General features: G+C 40.2%; 1 protein-coding gene across 1 annotated transcript in view; it reads right to left on the bottom strand.

The window, feature by feature from the left end:
* CPVL (carboxypeptidase vitellogenic like) overlaps positions 1-17,233 on the bottom strand; it is a 132,890-nt gene that overhangs the window by 57,143 nt on the left and 58,514 nt on the right. Inside the window, exons 10-11 of the mRNA XM_040352930.1 lie at positions 13,974-14,072; positions 6,175-6,348 (exon numbers count right to left, since the gene is read on the bottom strand). Of these exons, the coding sequence (XP_040208864.1) occupies positions 6,175-6,348; positions 13,974-14,072 (273 nt within the window). The remainder of the gene's footprint in view (positions 1-6,174; positions 6,349-13,973; positions 14,073-17,233) is intronic.

Raw genomic sequence — 17,233 nt, forward strand, 5'->3', positions numbered from 1 at the left:
AGTAATTCACGAGACCCTCGTCAGAGAAAAGCTGATGCTCCCACCCCCCAGGTACAGGTTGGTGTGCCCATAGCCACGGCCTACACCTGAAATGAAGTGGGAGCCAGCAAAAAACTGAAGATTTTATTTCTGAGTGCAAAATCCAACAGGACAACTACAAATCTATCCTGCGCTCTATCTTTGGCCCCCTTTTGTGACAAATAGGTCCTTATAGTTTCAACTCCTCGGTCATGGGGGAATACTACAATAAAGGGCTTCAACATCAATGGTAACTAGCCAGGCAGATTCTGGGAGAAATAGTCATGCCAAAATCCTTAAGAGATGCATTGTGTCCTGTAAGAAGGAGGGAATAGCAACTACAAACGGTCTCAGTACTGAATGTATTGACTCGCATTTTCAGTACTGGAACCATTACTGGATACGATAGGATGACCAGGGGGATTTGTAAGATTCTTGTGTGTTTTGGGAAGTGTATAGAAACATGCTTCCCTTGGATGTCATATTCTAATGAATTCCCATATCTGCTTGGTTACGACTCCAGCATAGTATGCAGAGCCTGCTAAAGAATAATATATTTTTGAACAGTTGAAATGGAGAAATTTGCTTGTACCAGTTTTCATTGGATAAGACATCCAAAAAAAATGTGTTCATACTTGCTAGTCTCCATGACAATAATATTGCCCCCTTTGTCTGAAGGTTTTATAGTCAAGTTATGTTGAGTCATAAGATTTTGTAGGGCCTCCGTTTGTTGTACAGTTCGATTCGAACTATTGTCTTTTGGAAACTTTCCATTTTCTTTACATTTCGTCCGTGACCTGCTTTAAAAATAAAGCTGTACTGGGGTTAATTTGAGTTGATGTATAATTTGTAGATTTTTTTTTTTGTATATTCGGATTGGCAGTGTCTTCAACTGAACGCAATATTGTTTCTAAATTGATACAATCAATAGAGGTTTGAGTTCATTTTCAGCACATAAAATTCATTTAGCATCTTTAGTACCTGAAAATCTTGTTCATTATAATGAGTGAGCAAGGGTGGGTCAAGGGTTCATTGTTCGTCTTTTTGGTACAATTGTTTCAATAGGATTACGTACAAAGAGGTTCAGATCTTCGATTACCATACCTCAAAATGATCGAGGTTGAATTGTGGGCAGAAACTGTCTTTCAGTGTCAGTTAACTACTAGCCGACCAGCCACCGTCATACGGCGGCAGGTCGGCTCTCCTAGGCGAGAGCCCGTAGCTATACGTCCTCTCTTTTAGCCGCCACTAGGGGGCGCGTGCGCGCCGCCGGGGGCGCGTGCGCGCCGCCGGAGGCGCGCGCACCCCCCGCTCGCCCCCGACTCCCGTGCGTGTGCCCGGCGGGCGCGATCGCTGCCGGGCACATGCGATCGCTCGGTACAGAGCAGGGAACGGGAGCTGTGTGTGTAAACACACAGCTCCCGGTCCTGTCAGCGGGGGAAATGCTGATCTTCCGTTCATACAATGTATGAACCGAGGATCAGTGTTTCCCCTAGTGAGGCCACCCCCCCCACAGTAAGAACACACAGCGGGAACATACTTAACCCCTTCCCCGCCCCCTAGTGTTAACCCCTTCCCTGCCAGTGGCATTTTTATAGTAATCCAATGCATTTTTATAGCACTGATCGCTATAAAAATGCCAATGGCCCCAAAAATGTGTCAAAAGTGTCCGAAGTGTCCGCCATAATGTCGCAGTACCGGAAAAAAATCGCTGATCGCCGCCATTACTAGTAAAAAAAATATATTAAGAAAAATTACATAAAAATACCCCCTATTTTGTAAACGCTATAACTTTTGCGCAAACCAATCAAACGCTTATTGCGATTTTTTTTACGAAAAATAGGTAGAAGAATACGTATCGGCCTAAACTGAGGAAAAAAAATGTTTTTTTATATATTTTTGGGGGATATTTATTACAGCAAAAAGTAAAAAATATATTTTTTTTTTCAAAATTGTCGCTCTATTTTTGTTTATAGCGCAAAAAATAAAAACCGCAGAGGTGATCAAATACCACCAAAAGAAAGCTCTATTTGTGGGAAAAAAAAGGACGCCAATTTTGTTTGGGAGCCACGTCGCACGACCGCGCAATTGTCAGTTAAAGCGACGCAGTCCAGAATCACAAAAAGTACTCTGGTCTTTGGGCAGCAATATGGTCCGGGGGGTAAGTGGTTAAAGTGTAGGATGACAAGATACCGTAACTTCAAGGGTCTCAGTCTGTAGTTGGTCATCCATTTGTCAGTTTCCATTTTCCTGACTACATTACTACACTTCTCCTTTGACTACATTAATACGGCAATCTATTTATTTTTATTTAAGATGTGTAAACAAGAATAATAATAATAATAATAATCATCATCTTATACAAGGTTATCAAAGTGTTTTATCGTTTTAATGTACTATGTGTAGTTTTCTCAGCCCATGGTTTTGATTGGACCATATTCATGGCAGTCCCAACAATACATCCAACTTAAAAACAACAAAAAGTTGGTTTTAATGTCTCTCCGAGAGACCACCCACCTTTAAAGTCCTCCTTTATTTCTTTGGGTTCAACCAATGATAGTTTATGGCATTCCTTAGGATGTGGTGGGCTACCCTGGTTTTCTATCCCAATACATTTTAGAATGAATAGGCAAAGCAAAACAAAAATGGCAATAGGAGCTGGATGCAGCCAGGACCTCTGTGAAAAGGCCTTGTGGCACACAGCAAAGAACAGTAGATTTAAAAAAAAAAAAATCAGTATTTTGCTAGGTGGCTTACACTATAGGGTCAACATTTAAGGGACATTTTCACTAAAATTAAAATTGTCCTTTAATGCAATCACAAAAACATGGCCTTTAAAATTGTGAAAGACATGAAATATCACTTTTACATTTTCCAGATTTATTCAAAATACACTTTCCTGTCCACAATAATTTTTGGCTTTTTTTGTACCGTGACATAGATTTATAAAATTGACCCTTGAAAATTAACTGCATGGACTACACAAAGTACCACTAATCACCATTGCAAACATGGACATTTGTCCCTCCCACCCAACTTGCTTTTAATTAAAAAAATCATGTTTACCTTCAATAGCAAACAAGGTCACAGGTTCATTAAAATACATGACTTGTTGGTTTTTGGAACCCAAGTCAATTGCTATGCACTGATAATTATCAGCACAATGCATGGTAATCGGCCTTAATAGACCAGGCAGGGGTTTTCTTGAGACAGCTGGAAGTTAATCTAATTAGTTTCCTACAGAACAGTAATTTTCAGGGGAAAGTCACAGCTATAAATCACTTTTGGATCAGATAGCCCCAATAAAAAGGGAAATTTGCGGCCCTTAAAATGTTTGCTTTCTACATTTTGTTTTAGAAGAGGAAAACAAAAACGCTGGGAATTTGTTGAAGCTAAAATTAAAAGAACACATGTCCTGACATAGAATCGCAAAGGTTTAAAAAAAAGATTATATTTTGTGGGCAATAATTCAGGACTTGAAAATAACCTTATTTAGGATTTCCTGTTATAGGCCATTCTTTGCAGCTGACAATTCTGGAGCTATGTACTTATTTAGCTTATTTATTGAAAAACAGCCAACAGAATAGTGGTCAAAGAACTCTAGCCAGCGAGTGAAAAAAACAATCCCTCTCCTGGTATATAAAAAAAAACAAAAAAACCCTGCAGGAACCAGAGCATCTTCTCATTGAAACAAGAAAAGCTGCTCCAGGTGAGAAAGTCTCTGGTTAATCCCCGCACACACTAGTCAGGTGCTAGCCCAGCTTGCATGCTGTGCAACATAAGGAAATGTTTCAAGACGGCTGCACATCCAAAAATCCTTTTATTGAAGCGTCATATGACAAGTGGTTAACAGATGGAGCAGGGGACAAAAAGGTAGATGCAAATGTTGGCACTTAGTCATTACCCACTGGAACTAGTCACCACAATCACCTATAGACTACTCCAATGTATCATTAGGTTACAGGTGAACTAACCAATTAAAATTAGTACTAATACACAGTACTTACACACAAATCTGATGTAAAGAGTTCTGTCCAAATATCCACTGCCAGAGAAAATCTGATACACTTAAATCTCTGAGTTCAATTGGTGTAAGTACTGTATATTCTAGCCGGGTTTTCTTTGCAACACCAGCTGAGTACTAATTTTAATTGGTTAGTCCACCTGTAATCTAATGACGACACATTGGAGTAGTATATAGGCGATTGTGGCAACTAGTTGCAAAAGGCAATGACTAAGCACTAAGATTTGTGCGAAACGCATCTACCTTTTTGTCCCCTGCTCCATCTATCAACCACATGTTATATGAAGCTTCAATAAAACGATTTTTGGAAGTGTAGCCGTCCATAATAATTTCCATACATTTCCTCCTCATGTTTTTGGTGAGCTACAGTGCCATAAGCTCATCAATGGGTCTTCCATTCAAATCAGCGATTGAAGGTTGCAAGTTCCCCACTGAAGTACCAAAACGTTTAAATAAGCTGGCCTTCTTGAACAGCAATGGATGCTCATTTGACAAGGCAAGGTTAAATATTTAAAGCAGAATTCGAGACCAACAGCCCCTTAAAGCATGCAAAGCTTGGTTACCAACCTGAATATTGTTAGAGCAGCCACAATGATATTTTTAAGCCAACCATTAACAATAGGAGGACAGCTAATGTAAAGTCTTGGAAAACAATCCTTAGATAAATATAGCTCAACATAATTTATTTAAATCTAGTATTTCTATAATGTGAAATTGTGAACCATAGTATGCACATTTTTGTAGCCCCTGATAGCAGTCCTAAAATAGCTTATAATCTAAAGTTCCTACAGTATAGGTATATATAGGTTCATGGGGAGAAAGCCAACTGAATTACCTGTATTTGATAAACCCAGAAGAAATCCAAGCAAACACAGGAAGAAAAAGTAAATTACATGCAGATACGGTCTCTGGTCAGATGCAAACGTGTAAACCACTTAACCACCCTACCTCTATCATTTCTTCAAACTTCAGGTGGCTAAATACCCAGACCAGCTTATAAGCATCTTACAAAATAAGGGCTTTAGCTTTTATTTTAAGGATGTACGAGGAGCTGGTTTACAGTACAGATTGTACCCAATATTAGTGCAGTGGCTAAGTGGTTAGCACATCCACCTAGCAGCATTAGGGTCATCAGTTTGAATCCCATCCCTTACACTACCTGCCTGGAGTTTGCATGTTCTCTCTGTGCCTACGTGGGTTCCTCCCACACTCCAAAGATATGATGGTAGGTCAACTAGCTCCCATCTTAAACTGACCCTTGTATGTGTATGTATGAATGTGAGTTAGGGACCTTCGATTGTGAGCTCCTTGAGGGCAGGGACCAATGTGAATGTACAATATATGTAAAGCGCTGCGTAAATTGACACTGCTATACAAGTACCTGAAAAAAACAAATAAACCAAATATATATTACTGGCCATCGTAAATGCTGTGTGTAGAAACTATAGCTTCCATTGATTACAGCTCAGGGGCCACAAATAGACCATAACCAGACAGATTATGGTCAGGTGGAATGGAGGCAATAAGCCCTCCACTAAAACCCTGTGAAGCAGAATACAGCCTTCTGATAGAATCTGTATGCATCACTTCTATTACACATGCAAAAGTAGAAGGTCTATTCCTCACTTTATTAGAATGTCTTGAAAACTTCAATTTTTTAAGATATACCACGATTTGTTTCTGACACTTTTTGGTACCTTTAAAGCCACCTTACTGTAACCCATCTTATTATACTGCTTAATTTGAAACATCAGACATATTGCAATCTTGATAATGCTGTATTGCAAGGTCTGGAAAATGGATGCTTGTGCAGAACAAAAATCAGTATTTCTAATAACCGGTCAACCAAAACATCCCAACAGCTTCATGTAGCCTGTTATTGCCATTAGTGGCCATTTTATATATTTTTTTTGTTTTACCAGGTCAAGTTTTCAAGGTCTAAGCCTACAATAATTAAATCAGCGAACCTCTAATTTGTGCAGAAGTCTTTCTTGCTGTTGTACATGTGGAGAGGTTAAGCATTTCCTTTCATCTTATTTTAAAGTCCATTAAGCATGCACGACTTCAAGCACCACTGGTCATGGCTTGATTGTTACCTTGAGTAATGACATTTGAAGCTGTAGGACACTTACCCTGTAATTATCCATTAGCACAGCCAACCATGGCTTTATGGTCTTCATCACATCTGAAAGCAAATGTTTTTCAACTTCAGATCCATCATGAAAGGTCAGGTTACCCACATGGATCGACTTCCTCACTTCTGAAAGTGCCAAAAACAAGCCAAAGTACTCCTGGTCTGCTGGCTCCTAAAATCAACAGGTGACAAAATTATAAGTCATATTGATGTCAAAAAATTTACAAAAGTGTACATTTTAACACAGAAGTAAAAATGGATATAGAACTTGGCTTGCTTGTAAAATTTACATCTATACAATTGAAGTTTCCTTTAACATGGAAGCAATGAATGCATACTAATGATTGCCACAGAAGGTGGTAGTGACAATTGCATGGCATCATTCTACTATCATTACAGTAGCAAATATTTCACGCCTGTCTTCGAAAATTTTCAAGATCGTCTCTGTTGCCCTAATAGATTTATGTATATGAAAAGCGTGAGGAGAGAACAGGCTGGAGGTGGTCCCCATCTTGGAGGAAAACAATATCAGGACTGGGTTTTTAAACATGCCAATTCGATGTCCCATCCACCATGAGTTGCTCTGCATCAGCGTGACAAAGCTGGCTGCACTAAACGGTCATCATTTCTGCTTTATTTTAGGAAATGTACATACGGGTCTCATTGTATGTCTGTGTTGGACCCAAGTCCTCCAAGAAGCCATTGTTAAATGTTAGGTACTCTATAAACGACTGGCATAGTACCATTGGATTGGCGCAAGGCCAATGTGGTGCCTATATATAAAAGTCTTTACCAAGCAACCATAGACCTGTTTAATTTCTATAGTCGGGAAGATATTGGAGAGTTTAATAAAAAGACCACATAGATGAGTTCTTGCTGGGAAAAAAATATTTTAAACAGACAGCATGGAAGACAGCATTATAAAAGACAAAAGTTGTCAGACAAATTTGATTTTTATGAGGAGATAAATAAAACCTTGGATAAGGCTGTGTACGTGGTATACTTGGATTTTGTAAAAGCGGTTGGCACAGTTCCCCACACACGGTAAATGTGTAAGGTAAAGTCTACAGGCTTGACAAAAAAAAAAGTTGTTTGTAAATGGATAGAAAACTGGCTAAAAGACCGTTCTTGGGGGCAAAGAATATGCATGCATCATACATCCTAGGGGGAAGTACAACTGGGGGAATCAATGGTGGAGTAGGATCTACAGTAGGTTTTCTGGTAGAGCTAAATATTGGCATGTACTGCCAAGCTGCAGTTTCCAAAGTGAGCAAAACCCTTTCATGTATTTTATATAGAGAGATAATTTTTCCCCTGTACAAAATTAGTAAGACCTCATCTGGAATATGCAGTTCAGTTTTGGGCACCAGTTCTCAAAAGGATATCAGGGAACTGGAGAAAGTGCAAAGAGCAACCAAACTGATAGGAGGCATGGAGGAGCTCAGCTATGAGGAAAGATTAGAGGAACTGAATTTATTCTCTCAGGAGAAGGAGTAGAGTAGATTAAGGGGTGATGTGATCAACATGCATACATACATAGGTGGTCCATATCGTGAACCACTATAATAGTAAGTGTTGAGTTATTCACTTTAAAAAGAGGACACAAACCCTGATGGGTTTTGCTTCCACTTTTGTTTTCTGCAAAGTAAAAACATAATGGGCTAGTACGTATCGCTTACTAGGCCATTATGTGCCACTTACCTGCAAAACTAAGCCGGCGATGTCCCTGATGGTGGCCACATACATCTTCACCCCTCTTTCTTCTGGGGCCATGGACTCCGGCTTTGTGACTGGTCAGAGTCACGGGAGCCGACGATCACAGCACGCTGCTGTAGAAAACGTCCCTTTCTTAAGTGCGCATGCGCCGATAATGTCGGGGCAAGCTTATATTGCAAATATCTCCTAAACCGTGCAGGTTTAGGAGATATTTGCAGTACCAGTTTCCAGTACCTACAGGTAAGCCTTATTATAGGCTTACCTGTAGGTAAAAGTGGTATGTAAGGGTTTACAACCAGTTTAAGGTTACCACAGAAGACAAGGGAATTAAAAGAAATGTAATCTCCAACTACAGAAAGGTTTCTTCTTAGTAAGAGCTACGAAATGTGGAATAGACTCCCTCAACAGCTGGTTCTTTCCAGCTCAGTAGATGGTTTAAAAAAGGCCTGTATTCTTTCCCAAATAGAGAATATGACTGGATACAAACATATATAGGTAAAGTTGATCCTGGGAATATCAGATTGCCTCTCAGGGGATCAGGAAGGATTTTTTCCCCCCCTGGATCAGGCTTTGCGTTTTTTTTTTTTTTTTTACTTTCTTTGGATCAACTGTGGGTATCGGATTGTGTATTTTTTTTCCCTTTTAATGGTTGAACTAGATGGAATTGAATTTTTTTCAACCAGACTAACTATGCAACTATATTAAATCCCTGCCCAGTTTCCTTATCAGTTGTGAAGAAGTCTTTCCCCGAGTTCTCATTTTTCTTAAATTGTAAAGAATAAAGCCAGAAAAGTAAAATTCCATGACAGAGATGCAATACTGAAAACTCCTGGGAGTTTTTTTTTTTTTTTTAAATAAAGCGCTTAAGCAAAACCATCAGTGGCCCCAAACTGATTTTTATTTTTTTATTGTTAGTATTATACAGGGTTTATATAGCGCTTGACCAATTTAATGCACACAAGGATGCTGAAAATGAAAAAGCTTTTTAATACCATCAGAAAAGCACAACATTCCATGGCAGCACTTTTTCCTATGCGATACTATTCAGATCAGAAAAAGCAGAGATTTTGAGGCAACTTTGGACTTTCATGGTACAGCAAACACCCCGCCTTCCTAGCCTCACTGCCATTCATCTGTGCAATATGGCTGTGTACTGTTGTGTAGAGGTCGACCGATATATCGGCCGATATTTGGTATTTTTTAATTAATGGCATCGGCCGATTTTGCTGGGAAAGAAAGCCGATTAAACTTCAGCATGACTTGCTAAAAAGCTTCTGTAATAGAAGTCAATGCAAGTTGCCTGAGAAGTTTCCCCTGGAAGCGACTTCTCCCTCCTGGGCAGCCTGCCAAGTCGGAGATAGGAATACAATGTTTCAACTTCAATGAACTGAACTCCATGTAGGAGAGTTCTCAGTTTTACCTTTTAAAGACTAAGGGCCTGATCCACAAAAGGGATACGCCGTTGTATCCCTGTTTCTATCTATGGAACTGATCCACAGAATCAGTTTCTCATAGATAGGCAGAAGATCCGACATGTGTAAGGGACTTACACTGTCGGATCTTAGGATGCAGTACCGCGGCCGCCGCTGGGGGCATTTCTCGTCGAAATCCAGCGTCGGGTATGCAAATTAGCACTTACGGAGATCCACAAAGCTTTTACGCTTCGTTTTTTCTCCGTAAGTATTAGTTTGCCGTCGCAAAATTAGGGCTGCTTTTACAAGGTGTAAACTTGGTACACCATGTAAAAGTATACCCTTCTATCCCGCTCCGCTGTCATTTTTTTTTTCCCACCACAACTCTTTTTTTTTACGCCCGTCGCGATTCTCAAAACCCGGCGCAACGTAAATCCGCGCAAAGCACGTCGGGAAAACAACGTCGGGAGCATGCGCAGTATGTCCGGCGCGGGAGCGCGCCTAATTTAAATGGGACTCGCCCCATTAGATTAGGCACGCCTTGCGCCGGACGGATTTAAGTTACACCGCTGAAAATGTATAGGTAAGTGCTTTGTGGATCAGGCACTTGGGTAGAGATTTTGCGGCGGTGTAACTTAAATGCCAAAAGTTAAGTTACGGCGGGTTTTTGTGGATCAGGCCCTAGATCTTTTTTGAGACTTGTTGCTTACTGGTAAAAATCCTGTATTTTCTACTAGAAAACATTATATATATATTTTTTTTTAGCAGAGACCCTAGGAAATAAAATAGTGATTGTTGCAATATTTTATGTCACACAGTATTTGCGCAGCGGACTTTCAAACATTTTTTTGGGGAAAAAAATACTTTAACGAATTAAAAAAAAAAAAAAACAGTAAAGTTAGCCCATTTTTTTTTTTTTTGTCCAAAAGTTTTGATTACCTGTTTTTGTGTATTTAAGAGAAGATAGATAGATAGATAGATAGATAGATAGAGAGAGATAGAGATAGAGATAGAGATATTTTTTTAATCTAAATTATACATACAAGTGCACTGATTGGAGGCTTGTTCTGTTTAACCACTTGCTTACTGGGCACATATACCCCCCTCCTGCCCAGGTGAAATTTCAGCTTTCGGCACTGCATCGCTTTAACTAACAATTGCGCGGTCGTGCGACGTGGCTCCCAAACAAAATTGACGTCCTTTTTTCCCCACAAGTAGAGCTTTCTTTTGGTGGTATTTGATCGCCTGTGCGGTTTTTATTTTTTGCGCTATAAACAAAAAAGTGAGACAATTTTGAAAAAAATACAATATTTTTACTTCTTGCTATAATAAATATCCCAATTTAAAAAAAAAAAAAAAAAAATTTTTCTCAGTTTAGGCCGATACGTATTCTTCTACATATTTTTGGTAAAAAAAAAAAAAAAAAATCGCAATAAGCGACTGGTTTGCGCAAAAGTTATAGCGCTTACAAAATAGGGGACAGAATTATTTTTTTTTTATTATTTTTTTTACTAGAAATGGCGGCGATCTGCGATTTTTAATGGACTGCGACGTTATGGCGGACACATCGGACACATTTTTGGCGCCATTCACATTTATACTGCGATCAGTGCTATAAATATGCACTAATTACAGTATAAATGTGACTGGCATTGAAGGGGTTAACACTAGGGGGTGAGGAAGGGGTTAAATGTGTGTCCTATATTGTGTTCTAACTGTAGGTGGAGGGGGGGGTGACCGATCTATGTCCCTATGTACAAGGGACACAGATCCGTCTCCTCTCCAGAGACAGCACCGCTGTCTCTGTGTAAAACGGCAATGAGAGATGATCTCATATGTTTACATATGAGATCCTCTCTCATTGGCCGCACAGATCGCCTCGCGAACGGCCACTCTGATTGGCCGTTCGCGGCGATCTGTAATTGGCTGTGTCCGAGGGACACGGCCAACACAGATTTTCCCCGCAGCGCGCTCTGGAGCGCGCGCGGGGACCGCCCTAAGGGGCGGCCGTCAATTGACGGCGGTTTGGAAATTGGGATCCGCACTGTAGCCGTCAATTGACGGCAGGCGGATCCCAAGTGGTTAAAATAAATGTTTAAATGTAAGAAATATTCTGCATCACTTATTACTTAGCGGAGTAATAATGGAACTTCCGCTTTTTCGGAATCCGCCCCCCCTCCGGTGTCGCATTTGGTACCTTTAAGGGGGAGGAGGGAGCAAATACTTGTGTAATCCAGGTATTTGCTCCCTCTTCCGGGCATAGATCACTGTGGTGACCTGCGCCACATCTGGAGCCTACTCCAACCCCCTGCTGTCTTCTGGGAGACACACAGGTCCCAGAAGACAGCAGGGACCAGTGGGATCGCGCAGCGTGACTCGCGCATGCACAGTAGGGAATCATGAAGTGAAGCCGCAAGGCTTCACTTCATGATTCCCTTACCGAAGATGGCGGCAGCAGCACCCAAGGGAGAGATCGGCTTCGGGTGCCGACATCACGTGTGCCCAGGACAGGCAAGTGTCCATATATTAAAAGTCAACAGCTGCAGTATTTGTAGCTGCTGACTTAATATTTTTTTTTCAGCGGAACTCCGCTGCTTTCACACTGGACTGTCATTCTAGTGGCGCTATTTGGCTGCAGGGCGCTTGTATCCCAGCTAGTGGTCGATGAAGGGGTTAAATGCTCTTGTGTAGCGCCACTGCAGAAGTGCTTTGCAGGCGCTTCGGCAGCAGTGCCCATTCATTTCGATGGGCAGGAGATGCTGCTTGCAGGACTTTTTTTTTTCTTTTTAACATCCTGCAAGCACACCACCTCAGTGTGAAAGCAATCAGGCTTTCACACAGACTGCAGGGGAGACGTTTTTGCAGGCACTTTGCAGGCGCTATTTTTAGCCCAAAAGCACCCGAAAAACGCCCAGTGTGAAAGGGGTCTAACTGTTAGATTTTATGAGATGAAGGGGGGAAATAAAAAAAAAAAAAAAAAATAGGCCTAACATATCGGCCCAAAAAAATGGCATCATATATCGGCCATCGGCCGCCGCGATTTCTAAATATCGACATCGGCATCAGCCAGAGAAAAACCCATATCGGTCAAACTCTACTGTTGTGTATTTGTGTGTGTGTATAATATATATATATATATATATATATATATATTACATATACACACACAGAGATGGAAAAGGGACATAGAGTTTGCATGTCAGATGACTGCAAGGCTACAGAGCAGTTATTTTGAAAGGAGAAATCTGCTCTGGCAGCTTTCTCAGGGTTTTGCCATCTTCAGATGGGCCTCTGTAGATTGGAGTTGGAGCTGTGGCAGACAGACTGTGGTCCCATATAATTGTCTGAAATCTTTCTTAAATATGATATATCTCTATGCATTTGCTCTTGTTCAATATGTATAAGTGCATGTATTTATATCTATAGGTTTATTTACTATAGAGATATCCATACATACTTGTAAAATACACTCCTGAAGAAGCGGCCACACCGTGAAACATGTAGAGGCGGAACTGTTAAGGAAACCACATCTAACCCCCTTCAACACGGATGGGTTCACGTCTGTGTATACAGTTCCTATTTTCAGAGATTTTAAATTATGTACTTTTGTACCCTTGCTTTAAAGGAATATTTTATTAATTATATTCTATGTTGTTTTCTTAATAAATCTTATATTTTGTATACATTGTTTATGCGAGTCTTTTCCGTACCATGAAAGTCCAAAGTTGTCTCAAAACCTCTGCTTGAATTGATAGGACGACGGTGCATTACTTTTTTTCATATATTTTGTCAGTAGTGTCATTTAATACTATGTGATATTATGCTCATAGGCAGATTGGATTCTTGGGGGAAACAATAACTGTACACTTCAATAGTAATTGTTTACACCATCACATAAAGCCACATACACAACATTAATGCAATTACTCCAGCAAAGTCTTTTAGAAGTAGAGAAAATAAAGACCTGTTTTAATTACAGAGCCCATTAAAACATGTCAGGGTCATTAGGCTTACAGCCTTAGAACATAACGATTAAAGCAATCCACTTGCTCACAGCTAGAATCTTGTAAGCGGTGTCCAATTCATCCACTGAAATATGACAATGTATGCAACAGAAGGAAGTAGGTGTACAAAACATGGGCTAATCACATGACAAGGGCTATGCATAGCCATCTTCTATACTTTGTTACATTACTAAGGCATGCAACATTAATTGTGTTATATAATAAAAAGTGTTTGATCACTTTTAAAAGTGGAACTGTAGCCAAACTTTGTTTAGATGGAGTGAGGAAGGGTTAGAAAAGAAATCGAATGAATATTGCTGTGTCCCTATTGGGTAGATTTCTTCTCAGTTCCTGTTCTAGAGACAAAAACAGGAAAAAGAGAAGAAATCCAAAAGACATACAAAAAAAATGGGGCTTGGTCCCTCCTCCCACCTCAATGGCTCCCGCTGCTGTCTGAGCAAGGGAGCCAAGAGAGCTTCTGCTCTTTTGCACATCGCTGGATCGTGATCAGGCTCGGGCAAGTATTAGGCAAGGTTGGGAGGAGGGCGCCACACAGAAGTTTTTTACCTTCAAGCATAGAATGCGTGAAGCTAAAAAACCTTTAGCCTTTAGAATCACTTTAAGTCATGTTTACATATCAAACAAACAGTTTAAAAAGTTTTTACCTTGCATTGGAGATAATTGAAGTAATTGCTACAACCAGTCACATTTTGGTAGAATGAAGGGTAAGCGGTCCTGTCACCATTCAACAACGAATCAAAAATCTAAAGGTAAATAATAAAAAAAGTGCATAAAATATTATAAACTATGCATCTATATACTTTGAACTCCAGCTAAACCATATTTTTCTTAGGTAAAAAAAAATAAAAAAGTCTACACTTATTCTGAATATAAAAAAGGGCAATATCCCATATCAAACTGTTTAGCAAATGTATGCATATTAGAAAAAAAAAATGCAGATTTTAAATAAATGCCAGTTGAAAAAAAATAAATAAAATACCCAAACTGGAAGGATTAAAGGGGTTCTAAATCTAAGTTTTTTTACCCTAATGCATTCTCTGCATTAAGTGGGTGTAAACCCTCTCCTATACCCAGTGAAGTGAACAGCCTGAGATGATACACAGGGATAAAACAAATCTTCCTACATGTGTTTTTACACGTATTTCTGCTGTCCTCAGCTTTATATGGTCTTTAGAAAGTGCACATCCTCTTAGAGATTTTCTCTTCCTGTTCAGCACTGGGTGTGGATTCTTGACATACAGCCAAGACAGCTGATTGGAGGAAAGGCACACACCCCCACTCCACATAGGCAGAGACTTGCAGAGCTGTGCCGTGACAAGTCAAGCTCTCTGCTAATCTATTTATAGCACCTCCCCCAACACAAATTTCAAGCTGGTTTTATCTTGGTTGACAGAGAACTTGTCAGAAGTTATCATGCAGATACCAGAGCAATGAAACAGCAGAAACACACAAGACTCATGGCTTTGGAGAGTGATAAGAAAACAGATATATGAGCTTAGGTCACATTTCATGACTTTCATGGTTTACATCCACTTTATTAAGGTAATGCATTAATGGGTAAATGGCACACAAGGACAAAGCACACCACCAGGTTAAATAAATGTAAAAGTCCAACATGAAGTCCCTTGGAGTGGATATGTAAAAAAAAAAAAACAAAGTGCATAGCACCTGTGACTGTTGACCCAAGAGCAGAAACAATCTTTAAAAAGGATATTTGAATAGGGAAAGAGGGGAGCCCCAATTAAGTGTAGTATTAAATAAGTAAATGTGGTGCAATACTATGCTTAGTTGATACACCCCGTTCCCCATTGAGGGATTAAAGAAAAAAATGAATTTATTATTTTTTTTGCAAATGAGCCATCTAAGCGAACTGCAATCATCATTACCATATAATTGGTAACACTTAATAGGAGTGTAACCTGTAACATGGTCTAAAAGGTGGAGTTAAAGTGGTTGTAAACCCACTGTCAAGTGCCCTGGTATATGCGCCTTATTAACAAAATGCTGTTCTATACCTGGATTTCAGAGCGCCGGTTGGCACACACATGCCCGGCCGCCACTCCCCTCTCTCGATCCGACAGCTACACCAGGAGGGGCAGAGATTCCACCGGTCAGTCGGAAGGAGGGGAGGAGAGAGGCGGCCGATCATGTGAGCATCGCTCTGAAATCAGGTATAGAACGGCATTTTTTGAATGAGGCACATATACAGGGCACTTAGCATTATGGAAGACCGATAATTACAAGACAGAGCTGACAGGCAGGGAGGGGAGGAGAGAGTACAAAAAGGAGAGCTGGGGATGACATAGGCCCATAAACTGACCAGTGTCATGGCTCAGCAGCCATGATATACCATGGTCAGTTTACAGGACAGAGGGCAGAACCAGGCAGGATCAGTTGGGTATTTCAGGCGATACAAGGAGCTAAATGACACAGCACAAGCACTGTGTTATTCATACTTTAAAATGAACAGGATCCATTTTTTGGGGTGGGGGGTAACAAATGCTTTAAACCTTTGAAAACCAGGATTTTCTGGCAAAGATACCAATGCAGGATACCTTGTAGATTTGTTCTTGAACACTCAAGACTTTTTAAAATGTCTAAAACTGGTGACAGATTCACTTTAAAAAAGGGGTTGTAAAGGTTCGTTTTTTATTTTCTAAATAGGTTCATTTAAGCTAGTGCATTGTTGGTTCACTTACCTTTTCCTTCAATTTCCCTTCTAATTTTTTTTTTCTATGTCTGAATTTCTCACTTCCTTTACCTCCTCAGTAAGCTTTCCACCATCATCCGAGCGGTGGATAGTCAGCCAGAACAGCTTACTTAACAGCTTACTGAGGAGGAACAGGAAGTGAGAAACTCAGACAAAGAAAACAAAGAAAAAACATTTAGAAGGGGAATCGAAGGAAACGGTAAGTGAACCAAAAATGCACTAGCTTAAAAGGAACCTATTTAGAAAATAAAAAACAAACCTTTACAACCCCTTTAAGAATACAATAACAATTTTACTTCGAGAGACCTGTCCAATCCTCTGTTTTACCATATCCCTCCCTGTAGCGGTCTCCCCCTAGTGGGGACAAACCTCAGGCCAAATTGCTTTTCAAGACAAACAGCAAGCGTGTCTCTCTAGACCAAACAGATGTAAAAAATAAAATAGTAGTATTTACTCACCAGCAAGAAAACATTTTAGGAAAGAGTGAGCTATGTAAACATCTTTGTAAAAACAAAAACACAAAGGGGATCAATTGCCAAAAAAAGCTTAAAAAGAATTTAGAACACGGGATTATACACAGGAAAAAGAACACATGGATTTATCAGAATGTAGGTTTGACAATTCCAGTGTCCGCCCTACTTAAGCCAGCAATAGATGCTTTGAATCCCAGTCAATTCAGAAGGGACCGGCTGAGATTCGAACCATCTATGGGCAGATCGATTGTACCCAAGTTGATCGATGGATAGATAACCAGCTTGTGAGATTTTTCCTAGTGATTATTGCCAGGGGCTATAGCCACTAGAAATAATCCCTGTGTTCTGCCGGCAGGTACGGATCCCTGCATCCCCTACCGGGAGAAAACGACCCGTAGTTGCAGGGAAAAAAAATTATTGCATCATCTATGGCCTGCCTTAGTAAGCCAGTGCAAAGGGCGCTACTGATGGGTAAAGTGCAGTAACCTATAAGACACTATTAGAATTCAGCTTTCTGAAAGCTGAATTCCAGCCTGTCCTGTACTGAAATTGCTTACTGTGATTTCACTGCACACTGAGAGCTTCTGGCAGTGTTCACTTTACAGATCTCACCAACATGTTGATGAAGAGCAATTTTGGACCTGTGTACTTATTTTTAGATTGTAAGCTCTAGCGAGCAGGGCCCTCCGATTCTTCTTGTACCAAATTGTAATGCAACTAA

The sequence above is a fragment of the Rana temporaria genome, chromosome 5 (assembly GCF_905171775.1).
Source record: "Rana temporaria chromosome 5, aRanTem1.1, whole genome shotgun sequence".
In the NCBI taxonomy this organism is placed as follows: Eukaryota; Metazoa; Chordata; class Amphibia; order Anura; family Ranidae; genus Rana; species Rana temporaria.